The sequence below is a fragment of the Aegilops tauschii genome, chromosome 5 (genome assembly GCF_002575655.3).
Source record: "Aegilops tauschii subsp. strangulata cultivar AL8/78 chromosome 5, Aet v6.0, whole genome shotgun sequence".
NCBI lineage: Eukaryota > Viridiplantae > Streptophyta > Magnoliopsida > Poales > Poaceae > Aegilops > Aegilops tauschii.
Genome location: NC_053039.3, coordinates 401,019,718 through 401,039,825, shown reverse-complemented (window position 1 = coordinate 401,039,825; position 20,108 = coordinate 401,019,718). Strand labels below are relative to the sequence as shown.

The 20,108-nt window shown below is 45.8% G+C and overlaps 1 protein-coding gene across 2 annotated transcripts; it reads left to right on the top strand.

The window, feature by feature from the left end:
• Positions 1–16,412: 16,412 nt before the first annotated feature.
• LOC120965206 (uncharacterized) lies at positions 16,413–18,199 on the top strand. 2 transcript variants are annotated; one of them, XM_045229021.2, is made up of 2 exons: positions 16,413–17,543; positions 17,828–18,199. In XM_045229021.2, the coding sequence occupies exon 1, from the start codon at positions 16,415–16,417 to the stop codon at positions 17,108–17,110; it is 696 nt and encodes a 231-aa protein (XP_045084956.1). In that variant the 5' UTR covers positions 16,413–16,414; the 3' UTR covers positions 17,111–17,543; positions 17,828–18,199. The 2 variants fall into 2 exon arrangements, with proteins under 2 accessions (XP_045084956.1, XP_045084955.1); XM_045229020.2 differs by having other exon boundaries at positions 17,766–18,199.
• The last annotated feature ends 1,909 nt before the right edge of the window (positions 18,200–20,108 follow it).

The window sequence follows — 20,108 nt, the reverse complement described above, 5'->3', positions numbered from 1 at the left end:
CTTTGATAGCGCCAAGAACCCCTATTCCAAGTCAAGGATTTCATCTGATCGGTTCTGGAGCTATCAGCAGCGCAGCTACTACTCATGTGTTCTCTATGATCAAGGGCGGATCTTCCCTCATATGCGTCTTGACTGTGAAGCCATTGCTGGATTGCCATGCCTTGAAGAAGCCCTTGATTGCTTCCGTGATGCTGGACTGCTGAACTTTGTGACTGATAAGGAGCATTAGAATGAAGAGCTACTGCTACAATTTTATGCTACCCTCCACATTCGCGGCTACAACAGGGATCCGAAGACTTGGGTCCTTGAGTGGATGACAGGCAATATCCATCATGAAGCCAAAGCTCTTGACCTCATTGAGCTCACTGGTCTGCACACTCCAGGTGAACTATATGAACCTGGTTGTCAGCTTCACCGCAATGCATTGGAGAGCATCTTTCAGAAGCCAGAGCCCAACATGAGCCAAATGCTGAGCATGATGAAGCCTCTGCCCCGCACTATTACCCAAAGGAGTTCATTGAGCCCAACATGCTGAGTCCATGTTGATATGACGCTGATTACCCAAAGGAGTTCTTTGTTGAAGACCTAGAGTATCTGCCCCGCACTATTTATCATATCATCAGGCGAACTCTATGGCCTGTCAAAGGACATTCTTCAGCAGCGAAACTTGAAGGAGCAATGAAGACTTTGGTATTTTATATCTTCAATGGCATCAGCTTCAATGCTCAAGACTTCTTTATCAGGCAGTTGGCTGCATCAGGGTTTGATCTCTTTGGACTGAAGTTCTACGCTCCATGGATTATGCGCCTCATCAAGGTTCATTCAGCTGTCAACTATCAGCCCTCTGCTCACAACCATCTGATCTTTCTGCCAGAGGTTGATATGTCAGTTGAAGCCATATACCCCCAGCCTGCCAAGGAGCCTGTTTGTCTTCACAATGCTGATCACCAAAGCTTCACACAGCCCGTTGAAGGAGTCCAGGCCATCACTCGTGTTTATCCTTTGGCTGGCAATACATGTCTACCTCACCATGCTCAAATTGAAGCCACTGAAAGCACTATTGCACAAAGGCCTCGTAAGCAATCTCGTGTTCTCAATGACCGAGAGCTTCTCGTTGCCCTTCATCAGAAACAAGATAAGCATCACTACTGGCTGAAGCGACAGATGCAAAGTCTCTTGGTGGATGTCAATCGCATGCGCAATCTTGCCACCAAGAATGCCTTTGTCACTCATGAAACTTGTCGGAGGTCATGGAAGAGTTTGACATTCCTGAGTGCTGAAGCAGATCTTCAAGACGATGGCTTCACTGAAAGATTCAAGTTTGACTCCACTCCTCCAAGGAATGCTGTCTTGCGTCGAACTCTGTCTCTTGAAGACTCTGACTATTCCTCCTCAGCTGCAACGGTGAATGCCAGAGTCATAGATGATCAAGATGATGCTACTTCACCTCCTCCAACCTCAGCGCGTGTCGACACTGCACCAAGTTCTTCTGCACCGCCAAACCCCGACGCCGACCCTGGAGCTTCTCCTACTCCTTCTGGGAACGAGTAGAGGCTCTATGTCTTCAAACCTTTTTGGTCCTTACTGACAAAAGGGGGAGAAGCATATGAGTTGATAGTCTTCAAGCGGGTCCATATGGGCGGTTGCTTTATATTTTGCCAAGTGCTTACAACTCTCGCTTTTGATACATTTGGTTCTTTGAGTTGTAACACTTAAACTTGATGGTCGTCTGCTACTTGTTTGCTATTCTGTGATGCGATGATAAATTCCGCATGTGCGATGATAAATCCCGCACGAAGTCATATTGCAGACGTCCATTTTTCATTATGCATGTCATTATCTTTGTTATATCAAATCATGCATGATGAATTGTCTTCATAAGTTGAAGAGGATCTCCACAAGTACAACCTGCCATGTGCATTTGCATTCCAAAAGCAAATTACTTATATGAACATCTTCAGGGGGAGCCTTTTGCTACTTATGAAGACAATACCTTTATCCTTTACAATTTCACATACTTTTATCCCCGTTGAAAACTTCAACCAGTTTGTCATCAATAACCAAAAAGGGGGAGATTGTAAGTGTATCTAGTGCCACCCTAGTTGGTTTTAGAGTATTGACGACAAACCTGGTTGAGGGACTAATGTGTTTGTGAGAATTGCAGGATAACATAGGTAGTAGTCCCTCATTGATTCGGTTTACCTACCGGAGATGACCCCTAAAAATGTATGAAGACATTGAAGACAATGGTGGTATGTGAAGATATTCACATTGAAGACTATGACAAGAGAAGACATTGTGTGAAGACTATGGAGCGCGAAGACTTAGTTGTTTCCTTGTTTCCTTTTCTTCTTTGTTGAGTCATAGGAACCACCGTACTGTTAAGAGGGGTCCCAGTGAACAAAGTCAGAGTGACTGAAGTGATGCTCAACCAAAACCTATGTCTTCGAGCGAAGACAATGAGAGCAAATCTTATCCAGAGTTGGATGAGTCAGCTTTACTTGTAGCTCAAGTCAAGCTGCCGCGTGTGTTTGAAACCTGACCGTTGGAACACGTGTCAGTTCCTTAGTGACCCAGGGTCATTTCGGACAAATCAGGTCGGGTTGCCTAGTGGCTATAAATAGCCCACCCCCTACACCATAAATTGGTGGCTGCTCAGAGTTAGTGCACGGCTTTTGTCGTTTGAGAGCAACCCACCTCCGAAGCTTTTGAGAGGGAGAAATCCTTGCGAGAACAAAGCCCAAACACCCAGAGCCAAAGAGTGTTAGGCATCACTGAAGTCTTTCTGTCCGCGTGACCTGAAGACTTGTTACACTTGAGGACTGTGAATCCTCCAGCCGGTTAGGCGTCGCGTTCTGAGCATCCAAGAGTCATTGTGGATCGCCGGTGAACGAAGTCTGTGAAGGTTTGGAAGTCTACCTTGAAGACTTACCAGAGTGATTGGCCGAGGACTGGGTGTCCTTAGCTCATGGGGAATAAGGTGAAGATACGGTCTTCTGAGTTAAATCTCAGCCTCCCTAACCAGACGTACAGTTGTCACAGCAACTAGAACTGGTCCAACAAATCCTTGTCCTCACCAAGTGACTGGTTCTATCCTCTCCCTCTCTTTACTTATAGTTTGTCTTCGTGAAGTCATTGCCTACTTGCACTACCTGTTTGACTTCACTGTGTGACTACTATAGTTGTTTGGCTTCATACTATCGTCCATCCTGATCTCTACTACCTAGCTGCTATTAGTCTTCGTGCTTTCACTTCATTGAATACTTGACTATGGCTTGCTTAGTGTAGTCTACCTTCCGTTGCATATCAATAGGTTCATTTCTGTTGTTTGTCTTCGAAACTCTCATGTTCTGAAGACTTTCGTAAAAATCGCCTATTCACCCCCCCTCTAGTCGATAACCAGCACTTTCATAAGGGCCTGCATAATTTTCTCGAAGTGGCTGAGGCAAACAAGCAGAATGGTTTTATGTGTTGTCCATGCCCTAATTGTGGGAATACGAAGTCTTACTCTGACCGGAAAATCCTTCACACCCACCTGCTTTATAAGGGTTTCATGCCACACTATAATGTTTGGACAAAGCACGGAGAAATATGGGTTATGATGGAAGACAGCAAAGAAGAAGAGGATGATGACAACTATGTGCCCCCTGAATACGGTGATGCTGCAACGGGGGAAGCTGCTGAAGATCAAGAGGAACCAGACGATGTGCCCGATGATGATGATCTCCGCCAGGTCATTGTCGATGCAAGGACACAATGCGAAAGTCAAAAGGAGAAGCTGAAGTTCGATCGCATGTTAGAGGATCACAAAAAAGGGTTGTACCCCAATTGCGAAGATGGCAAAACAAAGCTCGCTACTGTACTGGAATTGCTGCAGTGAAAGGCAGAGAATTCTGTGCCTGACAAAGGATTTGAGAAGCTACTGAAAATATTGAAGAAGAAGCTTCCAAAGGATAACGAATTGCCCGACAGTGCGTACGCAGCAAAGAAGGTTGTATGCCCTCTAGGATTGGAGGTGCAGAAGATACATGTATGCCCTAATGACTGCATCCTCTACCGCGGTGTGTACGAGGATTTGAACGCATGCCCGGTATGCGGTGCATTGCGGTATAAGATCAGACGAGATGACTCTGGTGATGTTGACGGTGAGCCCCCCAGGAAGAGGGTTCCTGCGAAGGTGATGTGGTATGCTCCTATAATACCATGGTTGAAACGTGTGTTTAGAAACGAAGAGCATGCCAAGTTGACAGAGAGGACCGTAAGAAATACGGGAAGTTGAGAGCACCCGCTGACGGGTCGCAGTGGAGAAAAATCGAGAGAAAGTACTGGGCTGAGTTTGCAGGTGACCCAAGGAACGTATGGTTTGGTTTAAGCTTGGATGGCATTAATCCTTTCGGGGAGCAGAGCAGCAATCACAGCACCTGGCCCGTGACTCTATGTATGTATAACCTTCCTCCTTGGATGTGCATGAAGCAGAAGTTCATTATGATGCCAGTTCTCATCCAAGGCCCTAAGCAACCCGACAACGACATTGATGTGTACCTAAGGCCATTAGTTGAAGAACTTTTACAGCTGTGGAATGGAAATGGTGTACGTGTGTGGGATGAGCACAAATAGGAGGAATTTAACCTGCACGTGTTGCTGTTTGTAACCATCAACGATTGGCCCGCTCTCAGTAACCTTTCAGGACAGACAAACAAGGGATACCACACATGCACACACTGTTTAGCTGACACTGAAAGTATATACCTGGACAAATGCAGGAAGAATGTGTACCTGGGCCATCGTCGATTTCTTCCGACCAACCATCAATGTTGAAAGAAAGGCAAGCATTTCAAAGGCGAGGCAGATCACCGGAAGAAGCTCGCCATGCGTACTGGTGATCACGTACTTGCTATGGTCAATGATTTACACGTAATCTTTGGAAAGGGTCCCGGTGGAATAGCTGTTCCGAATGACGCTGAGGGACGCGCACCCATGTGGAAGAAGAAATCTATATTTTGGGACCTACCCTAGTGGAAAGACCTAGAGGTCCGCTCTTCAATCGACGTGATGCACATGACGAAGAACCTTTGCGTGAACCTGCTAGGCTTCTTGGGCGTGTATGGGAAGACAAAAGATACACCGGAGGCACGGGAGGACCTGCAACGTTTGCACGAAAAAGACGGCATGCCTCCAAAGCAATATGAAGGTCCTGCCAGCTACGCTCTTACCAAAGAAGAGAAGGAAATCTTCTTTGAATGCCTGCTCAGTATGAAGCTCCCGTCTGGCTTCTCGTCGAATATAAAGGGAATAATAAATATGCCAAAGAAAAAGTTCCAGAACCTAAAGTCTCATGACTGCCACGTGATTATGACGCAACTGCTTCCGGTTGCATTGAGGGGGCTTCTATCGGAAAACGTCCGATTAGCCATTGTGAAGCTATGTGCATTCCTCAATGCAATCTCTCAAAAGGTGATCTATCCAGAAATCATACCAAGGCTAAGGAGTGATGTGGCGCAATGTCTTGTCAGTTTCGAGCTGGTGTTCCCACCATCCTTCTTCAATATCATGACGCACGTCCTAGTTCATCTAGTCGACGAGATTGTCATTCTGGGCCCCGTATTTCTACACAATATGTTCCCCTTTGAGAGGTTCATGTGAGTCCTAAAGAAATATGTCCGTAACCGCGTAGGCCAGAAGGAAGCGTCTCCATGGGCCATCAAACAGAGGATGTCATTGGGTTTTGTGTTGACTTCATTCCTGGCCTTAAGAAGATAGGTCTCCCTATATCGCGGTATGAGGGGAGACTGACTGGAAAAGGCATGCTTGGAGGGGACTCAATAATATGTTGGGATGGGCATTCTTAGTCTCAAGCACACTACACAGTTCTACAGAACTCTACCTTGGTGATCCCGTATGTCGATGAACACAAGAACAGTCTGCGCTCCAAACACCCAGAGCAGTGTGACGACTAGATTACATGTGAACACATGAGGACTTTCAACAGTTGGTTGGAAACACGTCTCAGAGGTGACAACACTGTTTGTGATGAGTTGTACTCGTTGTCCAGGGGACCATCTTCGACTGTATTGACTTACAAAGGATACGAGATAAATGAGAATACATTTTACACGATCGCCCAAGATGAAAAGAGCACAAACCAAAACAGCGGTGTCCGCTTTGATGCAGCAACCAAGAGGGGAAAGGACACATATTATGGTTATATAGTGGACATATGGGAACTTGACTACGGACATGATTTTAAGGTCCCTTTGTTTAAGTGCAAATGGGTCAATCTGTCAGGAGGCGGGGTACAGGTAGACCCACAGTACGGAATTACAACAGTGGATCTGAACAATCTTGGGTACACTGACGAACCGTTCGTCCTAGCCAATGATGTGGCGTAGGTTATCTATGTGAAGGACATGTCTACCAAACCGAGAAAAAGAAAAGATAAGGAAGCGAATACATCATACGATGAGCCAAAGCGCCACATAGTTCTTTCAGGAAAAAGGGACATCGTGGGAGTGGAGGGCAAGACATACATGTCTGAAGATTATGAAAAGTTGCATGAAATTCCTCCATTCAAAGTCAAGGCTGACCCAAGCACCCTGTTAAACGATGAAGATTATCCATGGTTACGGCATAATAAGCAAAGGACACAAGCGAAGAAAAAGTGAAGACTTTCTCTCCACAACTATTATGATGATACCATGCCAACTTTCAATCTTTTCATAGTTCATTTGAAATGCCTGTTGTAACAGACGAGTTCCCGTATGAAACCCTGATATCTCGAAACAGATTGTCCGTTTTGTACACGAAGTGCATCCAGGTTTTGTCGTAACCCTCTCAACTTTTCAGCACATGCTATGTGGGTGAAATGATGATACCATGCCAACTTTCACCCTTTTCATAGTTCATTTGAAATGCTTTTCAATTTCAGGGTCTTATAGCTCAAAAAAATTAGTAAATGCATGAAAAATAACAAATGAAGTCAGAAAGGGTTGAAAATTGATGATGTGGCTTTGAATGGTGCATTTTGAATAGACAAGAAGTCCGGAGTTGTAATAAGTTATTAAAAATAAAAGAGAGGCGCAGGCCTGAAGCTAAGCAACGTGCAGTTGAGCATTGCGCCTCTCCTTCATCGTCTCTGCACTCAGGGCTTATAAACCGTTGCGAGTGCCTCTCGCTTGGCGAGGTGGGACTAAAAAATAGATGCAGAAAGAATCAACTAAAAAACTCTATTACCGGTTCATGCCACGAACCGGTACTAAAGGTGCTCGTGGGGCCCCAACGTTAGAACCGGTACTAAATGAAATGCCTTTGTAACAGCCTTAGAACCAGTACTAAAGGAATCAACGAAAAAGCTTTTATAAACCTCTAGTATTATTGAAACTAGAATTATATAGAATTTATGCAACTAAAATTATCAAAGTATTTTCTGTTCAAAACATTAAAAGCAAAATAAAATAAATAAGTAGAAACAAAATAAACTTTTATAAATAAGTAGAAACAAAATAAAATAAAATAAAATAAAATAAAGTAAAATAAACTATAATAAAATAAATAAACCTTAATAAAATAAATAAATATAGCAACAGTAAGTATTTTGTTGTAAGTAGAAACAAAATAAAAAATAAAGCAACAAAGAAAACAAAAAAAACTGGAAAAATAAAAAATGCCACCTACTGGGCCACCACGGCCTGAATACGACTAGAAACCCAACTAGTTGGGCCAGGATTTAGGTCAGCAGAAGGCCCAGCAGGCCCACAAGCAAAGCAGTGTCAGATTAGGCCCATAGGCCTGCAGTTCAGAGGAGTTCGAGAGGGAGGAGGCAGCGGAGCTTATAAACAAGTGTTGGGCGCTCTCAACTAGCGAGGTGGGACTAAACTCCCACCACCACGCCGCTGTGCAAGACCATTGGTCCCGGTTGGTGGCACGAACCGGGACCAATGCCCACCTTTGGTACCGGTTGATGGCACGAACCGGGACCAATGCCCACCTTTGGTACCGGTTGGTGCCACCAACCGGGACCGATGCCCACCTTTAGTCCTGGTTGGTGCCACCAACCGGGACCAAAGGCCTCTGCTTCCCGCCCTTTGGACTGCTTAAAAGAGACCTTTGGTCCCGGTTGGTGGCACCAACCGGGACTAAAGGGGTGCATTGGTCCCGGTTGGTGCCACGAACCGGGACCAATGCCCTGGCTATATAAGCCACACTTGTGAAATTTTTTGATTCAGTTCTTCTTCCCACTGCCCCGACGCCATCGCCGCGCGCGCCCTGCCCCGACGACGTCGTCGCGCCGTCGCCCCCTTCCCGACACCGTCGCCGCGCCCCACCCCTGCCCCGACACCGTCGCCGCGCCGCCCCCTGCCCTGACGCCGTCGCCGCGTGCGCCCCTGCCCCGACGCCGTCACCGCGCCTCCCCGCGTCGTCACCGCCCCGGTCCGCGCCGCCCCTGCCCCGACGCCGTCGCCGATGCCGCCCCCAGTGAGCCCCTGCGCCCCTGCCCTGCCCCCCGCCGTGGCCGCCGTATGTGCTACCTCTTGAGCATGCGTTGGTTTTCCATTGAAGAGGAAAGGGTGATGCACAAAGTAGCGTAAGTATTTCCCTCAGTTTTTTAGAACCAAGGTATCAATCCAGTAGGAGGCCACACGCAAGTCCCTCGTACCTACACAAACAAATAAGAACCTTGCAACAAATGCGATAAAGGGGTTGTCAATCCCTTCACGGCCACTTGCAAAAGTGAGATCTGATAGAGATGATAATATTTTTGGTATTTTTGTGATAAAGGTTGAAAGTAAAGATTGCAAAATAAAAATAGATTGGAAACTTATATGATGGAAAATAGACCCGGGGGCCATAGGTTTCACTAGTGGCTTCTCTCAAGATAGCATAAGTATTACGGTGGGTGAACAAATTACTATCGAGCAATTGATAGAAAAGTGCATAGTTATGAGAATATCTAGGCATGATCATGTATATAGGCACCACGTCCGCGACAAGTAGACCGACTCCTGCCTGCATCTACTACTATTACTCCACACACCGACCGCTATCCAGCATGCATCTAGAGTATTAAGTTCATAAGAACAGAGTAACGCATTAGGCAAGATGGCAGATGTAGAGGGATAAACTCAAGCAATATGATATAAACCCCATCTTTTTATCCTCGATGGCAACAATACAATACGTGTCGTTTCCCCTACTGTCACTGGGATCGAGCACCGCATGATTGAACCCAAAGCTAAGCACTTCTCCCATTGCAAGAAAGATCAATCTAGTAGGCCAAACCAAACTAATAATTCGAAGAGACTTGCAAAGATAACCAATCATACATAAAAGAATTCAGAGAAGATTCAAATATTGTTCATAGATAATCTTGATCATAAACCCACAATTCATCGGATCTCGACAAACACACCGCAAAAAGTGTTACATCGAATAGATCTCCAAGAAGATCGAGGAGAACTTTGTATTGAGATCCAAAGAGAGAGAAGAAGCCATCTAGCTAATAACTATGGACCCGAAGGTCTGAGGTAAACTACTCACACATCATCGGAGAGGCTATGGTGTTGATGTAGAAGCCCTCCGTGATCGATGCCCCCTCCGGCGGAGCGCCGGAAAAGGCTCCAAGATGGGATCTCACGGGTACATAAGGTTGCGGCAGTGGAAATAGGGTTTCGTGGTGCTCCTGGATGGTTTCGGGGTACGTAGGTATATATAGGAGGAAGAAGTAGGTCGGTGGAGCCACGAGGGGCCCACGAGGGTGGGGGCGTGCACAGGGGGCAGGCGCGCCTCCCTGCCTCGTGGCCTCCTTGTTGATTTCTTGACGTCCACTCCAAGTCCTCTGGATCATGTTTGTTCCAAAAATCACGCTCCCGAAGGTTTCATTCCGTTTGGACTCCGTTTGATATTCCTTTTCTGGGAAACACTGAAATAGGCAAAAAACAGCAATTTGCACTGGGCCTTGGGTTAGTAGGTTAGTCCCAAAAATAATATAAAAGTGTATAATAAAGCCCATTAAACATCCAAAACGGAATATAACATAGCATGGAACAATAAAAAATTATAGATGCGTTGGTGACGTATCAGTATGCATATATGTTTTTTTGCATATATGTTGATGTATATGTAATGTTGATGTATGGAGCATATATGATGATTTTTTGTTCAGCGTCGTCATATATGATGTTTTTTCTGCATATATATATGATCATATGATTTTTTTGTTCATAGATGTGATATTTTTTGTTCATATATCATATGATGTTTTTATATTGTTCATAGATGATCGATCATATTTGTTCATATGTATGCAAGCGAAGTCGTTGTCGTTAGTTGTATTGTTTAGGGTTAGGGTCGTCGAGGAAGGAAAATAAGGAAAGAAGAAAAGAGGAAGAAAAGAGGAAGAAGGAAGATGGAAGAAGAAGAAGAAGAAGAAAAATAAAAAGAGGAGAAGGAGAAGGAATAGAACTAGTTAAACTAGTTTATTTTTAGGAAGTACTACTTTATTTTATTTATAGTAAGTGCTTAGTAGTTGAACTAGTTGATTTAATAAAACTACTTTATTTTACTATAGAAATAGTTTATTTTTAGTAAGTACTACTTTATTTTATTTATAGTAAGTGCTTAGTAGTTGAACTAGTTGATTTAATAAAACTACTTTATTTTACTATAGAAGTAGTTTATTTTTAGTAAGTACTACTTTATTTTATTTATAGTAAGTGCTTAGTAGTTGAACTAGTTGATTTAATAAAACTAATTTATTTTACTATAGAAGTAGTTTATTTTTAGCAAGAAAATTAATAAAACTAGTTTATTTTTTTAGTTAAAGCAATTATTCCCGCATCGACGTCGACGATGCCTATCTCGCATCCTCGTCATTGACTCGGCGGAGGAGGCCTGCTTGATCAGAGGGGCCATGTCCGAGACTGGGCTCCGCCGGGCTGGTATTGGGAGGTGCTACCTTCCGGGGGGCGTAGGTTGGTGAGGAGCCAGCCCGTCGTTGACCCGAACCTTGTTTGGTGGCAGTCGCGTGGGCCACTGACGATGCCGAGGCTTCCGGACACCGCGGAGGTGGAACGTCACCGTGTCAGCGAGGAGGACGAGCACGTCCGTCGCTACATGGTTGCGTTGGAGGGCAGGTTCGACAATACCTGGCAGGTTCTTCAGGGATCTCACTGGAGCTATGATCCTGTGATGGTTCCTTCTCTTTGGGTGTCCACCGCCCGCGCCGATACCCGTCGGGCGCTACGGTTCTAGCTGTATTAGCGATGCTATATGTATGATAATATTCGAGGTGTATTAGTGATAATATGCAACGATGTACGGACGCAAGAGATGGTGTAGTTTTGCTTATAATTGAATGCATGCTAATTTGAATACTAATTTATTTTACGATTTGGTTTTGCTTATTGAATGCTCAAATTGGAAAACTACTCCTACTTTGAATGCTAAAATTGGAGAGCACTATGCAAGGCGTATGCATTTGATTAGTTGATAGCTTATAGGGTTTTTGTTTTTGCAGAAATCTAGGAGCCCCCTCCATCATCTCCGCCATCGTCCCCGTCACCGACCCCCCCTCCGACCTCGAGGTGAGACTAGCCAAATCTCCATGTCAATATGAGTCCTATAAGATATTTTGAAATATTTTTGCTCATATTTTCAACCATTGAAGTGTAATGGCCATCAAGTTTGAATGCTCATATGATGTAGATAAAAACATGTATATTTCCGTTCCGGCAAATTTCAGGCGCTCGATATGTCCTTTTTTAGAAAGATAATTAAACGATATTTCGGGTTGACTTTAAGTCTGTCGAGTATCCACCATATATGAGAGGATGAAGAATTCCGACTGTTGTCGTGGGGGTAGCTTCTCCTTCGTTCCCGTTTGCTAGACAATTTGGTGTAATGCACTCGGGAACAAAAGGAGGAGCTACCATCACCGACGGTCGCAAATGTCAAAGAGGAATCAGTGAGGGAGAGTCTCCACCATATATGAGAGGATGAAGAATCTCGACTATTGTCGTGGGGGTAGTTTCTCCTTCGTTCCCGTGTGCTAGACAATTTGGTGTAATGCACTCGGGAACGAAAGGAGGAGCTACCATCACCGACGGTCGAATATTTACACCACGTGAACTGAGAGTTTTCAAGAAAAGACTCGACAGACCGATAGTCAACCCGTGATGAATAATAATGTTCTAATTTAGTTTTTGTAGTACATATATTCAATTGTACAAGTTTAGTCTTTGAATTATGAACATAGGAAATGTCATACTCGGACGACGAAAGTCTCCCGGGGGAGTGCTCCTGGTGCAACGACGACCGAGGTCTGTGCGACAGGTGCCCTCATGATACGTCTCCAACGTGTCTATAATTTTTGATTGCTCCGTGCTATATTATCTACTGTTTTGGACATTGTTGGGCTTTATTATTCACTTTTATATTATTTTTTGGACTAACCTATTAACCAGAGGCCCAGCCCAGAATTGTTGTTTTTTGCCTATTTCAGAGTTTCGCAGAAAAGGAATATCAAACGGAGTCCAAACGGAATGAAACCTTCGGGAACGTGATTTTTAGGAAGATTATGATCCAGGAGACTTGGACCCTACGTCAAGAAACAAAGGAGGAGGCCACGAGGTAGGGGGGCGCGCCCTCCACCCTCGTGGGCCCCCTGTTGCTCCACCGACGTACTCCTTCCTCCTATATATACCTACGTACCCCCAAACGATCAGATACGGAGCCAAAAACCTAATTCCACCGCCGCAACCTTCTGTACCCACGAGATCCCATCTTGGGGCCTGTTCCGGAGCTCCGCCGGAGGGGGCATCCATCACGGAGGGCTTCTACATCATCACCATAGCCTCTCCTATGAAGTGTGAGTAGTTTACCTCAGACCTTCGGGTCCATAGTTAGTAGCTAGATGGCTTCTTCTCTCTTTTTGGATCTCAATACAATGTTCTCCCCCTCTCTCGTGGAGATCTATTCGATGTAATCTTCTTTTTTGCGGTGTGTTTGTTGAGACCGATGAATTGTGGGTTTATGATCAAGATTATCTATGAACAATATTTGAATCTTCTCTAAATTCTTTTATGTATGATTGGTTATCTTTGCAAGTCTCTTCAAATTATCAGTTTGGTTTGGCCTACTAGATTGATCTTTCTTGCAATGGGAGAAGTGTTTAGCTTTGGGTTCAATCTTGCGGTGTCCTTTCCCAGTGACAGTAGAGGCAGCAAGGCACGTATTGTATTATTGCCATCGAGGATAACAAGATGGGGTTTTTTTTATCATATTGCATGAATTTATCCCTCTACATCATGTCATCTTGCTTAAGGCGTTACTCTGTTTTCATGAACTTAATACTCTAGATGCATGCTGGATAGCGGTCGATGAGTGGAGTAATAGTAGTAGATGCAGGCAGGAGTCGGTCTACTTGTCTCGGACGTGATGCCTATATACATGATCATACCTAGATATTCTCATAACTATGCTCAATTCTGTCAATTGCTCAACAGTAATTCTTTCACCCGCCGTAAAATACTTATGCTCTTGAGAGAAGCCACTAGTGAAATCTATGGCCCCCGGGTCTATCTTCATCATATTAATCTTCCAACACTTATTTATTTCCTTTGCTTTTTACTTTGCTTTTATTTTTACTTTGCATCTCTATCACAAAAATACCAAAAATATTATCCTATCATATCTATCAGATCTCACTCTCGTAGGTGATCGTGAAGGAATTGACAACCCCTTATCGCGTTGGTTGCGAGGAGTTATTTGTTTTGTGTAGGTACGAGGGACTCGCGCGTAGCCTCCTACTGGATTGATACCTTGGTTCTCAAAAACTGAGGGAAATACTTACGCTACTTTGCTGCATCACCCTTTCCTCTTCAAGGGAAAACCAACGCAGTGCTCAAGAGGTAGCACCTCACCTGGACGAAGATCGGCGCTTCAGCATTAAGCTCCAAGATACCTTCGATGTTGAAACGGTATGCAACAACGACAAGTGTTTTTTTCGTAATTAAGCACCACTTCAACTATTTCAACATGTAATTTTCATCTTTTACAATTCGACTAGCTTATCCCATGCCATGCAAGACGCTATGTCTTGGAGAGGATGGGTTTTGAAGACCATGAAAGTTTCGAAACAAAGAAATTCACCTAAGGACCCATCATGGTATGGATTTTGAAGTCAATATGTACAATTCTCAGAGCGTAACCCATTTTGGTTGCCCAAATTGGGAAGCACTTTGCAAGATGTATGGTTTTTATGAGGATATGCTTGTCACCATGGATCTTGGTGATCCTGACATCGAGCAAGACAATATGGACATTTGGGTCCATGCTGATACGCTTCCAATTCTACCGCTATGTGAGTTTCTCAAACATAGTTATTAGCTAATTTATATTGTTTATTTCAAAATAGTTGACAGCTTATTTTCATTCTTCAAACAATGTGCGGAGGATGGTAGACAAAACCCACTACACCGATGGCTCTGAATTAACTTATCAGGAGAAAAATCATCTGATCGCATTTTGTACTGACCTTGAGAATTACAATACCTATTATGATACTCCTCCAAATTATGGTCAATACGTGCCACTAGTGCACGTGTTGAACTACGGTAACTTCTATGGAGATACCCTGGTAAGATTTTTTACTATTACGCCATCTGTGCATCTTTTGCATACTTCTAAAACTAGTACATCATTGCTAACTACGAAGTTATTACTATGTTTTTCAACAGAAAATTTTGATGGATTGTGTGCCTCATTTGATGTATCAGAATGGTCGCCTTGATGTTTTGAATATATAGCCAGCTCATCCTATGAATCTCACCTGTCCATACCGGATTTCTAAAACCGGTGAACACATGCTAATCAAAGAATGGAAAAAATGTATGGACAGTCGTAAGGAGGTTCTTGGAAGCAAAAGGAAGCGAAGAGCAAGAATTGAAGACAGGATGATCTCCATTCTCCATAATGGAGAGTCAGGGCCTATATTGTTTTATGCTATTTTACCTTAAAGAGGGTATTTAGATCCTACCTAATACTGATGATCATGTGCTAATAACAATTAAGTTGGGTTGGTTCGATGACTATGAGGATGATGATCGTATGACTTGTTATTAATAACGAGTAGAAGTTGTATGATGATGATTAGTAGGATTTGTTATTATGATGATGCATGATGCGAGCATGAAGAGTTATTATATAACAGTGGGTGAAATGAACATGGATTGGATTGAAGTGAAGGCAACATGTGGCGCATGTCGAAAATAACACTAATCCTAACTTGATCAAGTTAGGATTAGTGTTATTTTCGACATGCGCCACATGTTGCCTTCACTTCAATCTAAGCCATGTTTAGGCATAGCAGTAGCATTGGTAAACCAAGCACGGAGATAAGAGAGGACACTTCTCTCTATTAGCTAGCTAACACCCTAAATTAACCCCCCAAAACCCCCTAAACCACCATCTTTCAAAAAAAAACTTCAGCTCCTGCCAGCTGCTAACGCGTGGATGCCTTTTGGTCCCGGTTGGTGCTATCAACCGGGACCAAAGGCCCTCTTGCCTAGGCTCGCCACAGCGACCACGTGGAGACCCATCTGTCCCGGTTTGTGTAAGAACCGGGACTAAAGGTATAGGGCTTTAGTACCGACCCTTTAGTCCCGGTTCTCCAACCGGGACAAATGGGCCTTACGAACCGGGACAAATGGCCCTTTTTCTATTAGTGCAAGGCGCCAGAATTGCATGACAGGTTGTCCCCATCCATGATGGCTTTCACTAGTGTCCCCAATCATCGGAGCGTGCGGGTTCACCGGGTCCCAAGGGAGCTCCTTCATCATCATCACAACAAAGACTCTAGACCAGATGTAGATCCCGCGATTAGAGATCAAACGGATTTGAAGTCGTTCCATGGGCTCATACCAGGAACATTAAACCTACCTCTCGAACAGATTACCATGGTATTGATTTTTTAGGAGGGAGATAGTTTTTTTCACGAATTCTGTAACTTTGAGGCAGTCGGTTTTGAGATGGTTTACAACGACTTGATAGGACGATAGCACCGCACACGGTTCATGGCCATCCCAAACTATACTCTTCTTTTTTTGCGTTGAAAACAGGATTACAATCTGCAGCTAAAAGAACTGCTACATCACTTGGTAAAGCTACTGGGATCCAATGGCATCATCACCGTGTGTGCATCATTCGGCTTGATATCACCAGGGACTTAGTATAATAAGCTCGATAATGCAAATTGTTAACATACTGGCCTAAATTGGATGTAGACAGAGATATGAACAAGAACTCACCTGCCTCCAAATCCAAAAGAAAAAAACTGCTTGTTGTGACACGGCAGGACTAGTTTCTACCTCTATCTCTATATAGGTTTGCTTGAGATCCAAGTCACAGTGTAGAACAGAATATGCATAGCCCACGACAAGATCAATACATATTCGCCGGCCGTATTCATCTTCTCGTACAGAAGCTCCAGGGAGTAGCCGAGCTTGCGGCGATGGCTGCAGGAGCCTACCATAGCTCGTCAGCTAATTCGACGATCATGGACCTTTTCTACGCCCTCCTTCTCACCATAGTCATCTTAGGCACCGCCCTGGCCCTCTTCTTGCCGGCTGCCAACTATGACCCGAAGCCCCGGCTGTTCATCCGACTGGTCGAGGTCCAGGGGCTGGACCCGTGCATCCCGGAGACCGAGGTGCGTTCCCCGACCTTCGAGCTGGCCGTGGACGTCGGCCGGGTGTCGGAAAGCAGGCGGGGGCCCTGCGCCGGAGGTGGCGACGCGATGCTGCGGGTCTCGTACCGCGGGAAGATCCTGGCGTGGGGCGGCGTTCCGCGGTTCTGCGTCGACGGCAGGTGCCTGCAGGGGCCGAGCGCCAGCGTGGCGACCGTGGTGGCCACGGCGGAGGGGCTTGTGTTGCAGCAGGAGCTGCGGAACAAGATATGCGCCGAAACCTATGCTCTCGGGAGGGCCGAGTTCGACGTGGAAGGGAGCGTTCCTGGACTGGGCCACCTCCGCTGCAAGACGTACCTGTTCCAAGGCGACCAGACGGATGCGCTGCCTCCGTGCTCCTTTCACAAAGACCCCGAGGAGGGCACGTGCTGAAGGTTATTTTTAGGTAAACGTTTGGAGCCGGCAGTCCGGCCGTCTCGCGCGAGACGCGTATACATGGTAGGGCCCACGCACGAAACAACTCACCGCTGGCCACACAAACCTTATCCCCACCTCGTGAGTATCTAATCCAGTTCATCCCCGCCACCGTTCCCTCTCTGAGTCCAAAATACCAGCGCCAGCGACTGCACTTTTGAGGACGCCAGAGCTGATGCAAGCGGGAGCTGCGTCCATGGATGTGAAACTGCATCCTCTTCTCCCCCGACGGCTGGAGCGGCGAGCGGCAACCATGGATGGCAGGAGCTGCAACCCGCTTTCGTGGGAGCTACAACCGGCGTCCATGGGAGCTGCAGCCGAAACGCGAGCTGCAACCATGGATGGCGGGGAGTTGCAATCGGGCCTCCGGGGGAGCTGCATGCGGTGAACGGTGACTTTTCTTTTCGCTGGAACACGAGCGCTACAACCGTTTTTCTTTCTTGCTGGTACCGGCGGTGATTTTTGCTGGAAACGGCTACAGATTTTGCTGCATTCATACACGGCCGAGCCGCGTCCCGTGACGACGGTGACCTATTTTTGCTACAACTGTTGTAGTTTTTGCTACGTCTGTGGATGATTTTCGCTACATCCTTTTTTCATGGTGAACCTGTAGGCTCGACGGCGGCGACCTATTTTTGCTACAACCTCTGTACTCTTTTCACCGTGGACCTGCAGGCTCGACGGCGATTAGCGGCGGGTGGGGGTGGCTGGCAAGCACGGGCGGCACGGGGTTGACCGGCGAGCACGGGGGCGAGCACAGGCGGCCGGCGAGTCAGGCGCGAGCGCAGGCGGCTCGGGTGTGGCCGGCAAGCACGGGCGAAGAGAGCATGGAAGGTCCGATCCAACAGCTGTATATACGCGAATCGGACGGCTGCGCGCTGACCGGCCCAAATTTGGGCCGGTGCGCCGGCGCCTATCGATGCCTTATTTTTAGCGTCTTCTTTTCCTGTATTTAAGGATCTTATATACTTTATTATTTATGTATATACTTTGTAATGCCATATATATATATATGAGTTAAAAGCACCGGGAGTCCTACACCTTGTCCGAGATGTGATGATTTAGTCCTAGAACCTGCAAAATGACCCTATCCAGTCCCACAACTTGCATTAGATGTGCAACTTTGGTCCTGGACCAATAACAGCGCGACAAGTGGACTCCTGGGCCCGAGCCCGTCAGCGCGCATTTTTTGCAAATAGCCCCCTGCCTTTCCTTGAAATCAACCCGAGAAGTTGAGGATCCCTGTCTGTTTTCAGCCAAGCTGTTCCACACTGATCCAGTGTTGAAACAAACATGCTGAGCACACTGCACTTGCAATCCTTTCTGACTCGCGCACTTGCTGAAACAGCTATATTCAACTGTCAACAATCGAGGTTTCCTTTCTTGCTTATAAATTGTACTACTACATGATAAGTGCCGCAGATGAGAGCTGCAGGCACACAACACATTTTGCCACATACAGTACATGTTGTCAGTAGACACACAACACCTTCGTAACGATCGCCTTCATTTTATTTGCTAGCTAGTTAGACGTCAACCACTATCATATACAAACATTTTGCGCTGAATTCGACTAGAAGTCGAGGCAAACTAGCCAATTAATCCAGCTGGCGTGCTCAAGAGTTATCTGACATCCTGAGGAGGATACCAGTCTTTTAATTCAGCCGGCCGTTGCACATTGGTTCAGTGCTGAAACAAACCGGCTGATCACTGGATGTGCACCTGTGTGATCCGAGACCTGGTCGAGCACTTGCTGAAAGCCCGAAACGTCTCGGTTCGACAACCGACGATATAGGCCTTCCTTGCACCTCTGACCTGATGAATCGACTGTTACAACACACAGATATTCAGTACATGGAAATACACTCAGAATGCAAATTTTGAATGCTGGACACTATTTTAGCTTACCAGTCAGTTCAATGATCCCATATCAGGCAGGAAGACGTATCGAAACCGAGAGTCGAACGGGATGATGCCGAAAGTCCGCGTGCCCAGGAGGCTTTGCCGCCTCTGAGACATGCAATGCTCAACAAATGTAGCCTGCTGCTGAGGCAGGAAATGTGATATCCAGATAGGGAAACTGTTGTCGTCGACGAATCCTCGCGCAAAACAGTGCAGCATTTTGGGGATCAGAAGCTTCCCCTTCCGGCTCACTCCTACCGATGCTCTAATGAAATCACGCCGCGTATCCTGCAGCTCTTCCCTTACGTTGCTGGCTGTGTATGGATCCGGCTTGCCTGCTCCCTCTCCATGCTCCCATCCGTGCTCCCGCTTCATCCTACGGCTGTTCTTTTTCCTTTTTTTTTTCTAATCTAATCATCTCTCCCCCTGATTTTCAGGGGGTGGGGCCGGGCCTTATTTTCTTCCAATCAAATCAAGCCACGTATGCGGGAGCACGGATGGGAGCATGGGAAGGGAGCAGGCAAGTCTCGTCCGCTGTGTATATCTTCACCTGCAGTGATAAGCGCTCATCAATTAAGTACAAAAAGGATGCAGTGCACGCTACTTTGTGTGAAAAATGACAGTGCAGCATTTAAAAATAAAAGCCATAAAATGAGTGAGCTAAACTTACTGCAGGGGAAGAATACATTTAAAGCAAGCGTCAGAAGTGGTTCCGGTGTCGAAATGCAGAACTTTTTCTGGTCCTCAAGCGCCTTTATCTTCTGAAGGGCAAGAAGCAGAGCCTTCAACATAACACAGGAGAAGTGAGTGCGGGTTGATTACAAGGAAAGGCAGGGGGCTATTTGCAAAAACGCGCGCGCTGACCAGCTCGGGCCCGAGGAGTCCAGTTGTCGCGCTGTGATTGGTTCAGGACCAAAGTTGCACATATGGTGCAAGTTTGAGGACTGGGTAGGGTCATTTTGCAAGTTGTAGGACCAAATCATCACATCTTGAGCAAGTTCTAGGACCCCCAGTGCTTTTAACTCTATGTATATGTAAAAAATCGACCAAGTCT

What these genes read in the sequence shown, in the direction of transcription:
- LOC120965206 (XM_045229021.2), top strand. Translation starts at nt 16,415, where the DNA reads ATGCATAGCCCACGACAAGATCAATACATATTCGCCGGCCGTATTCAT.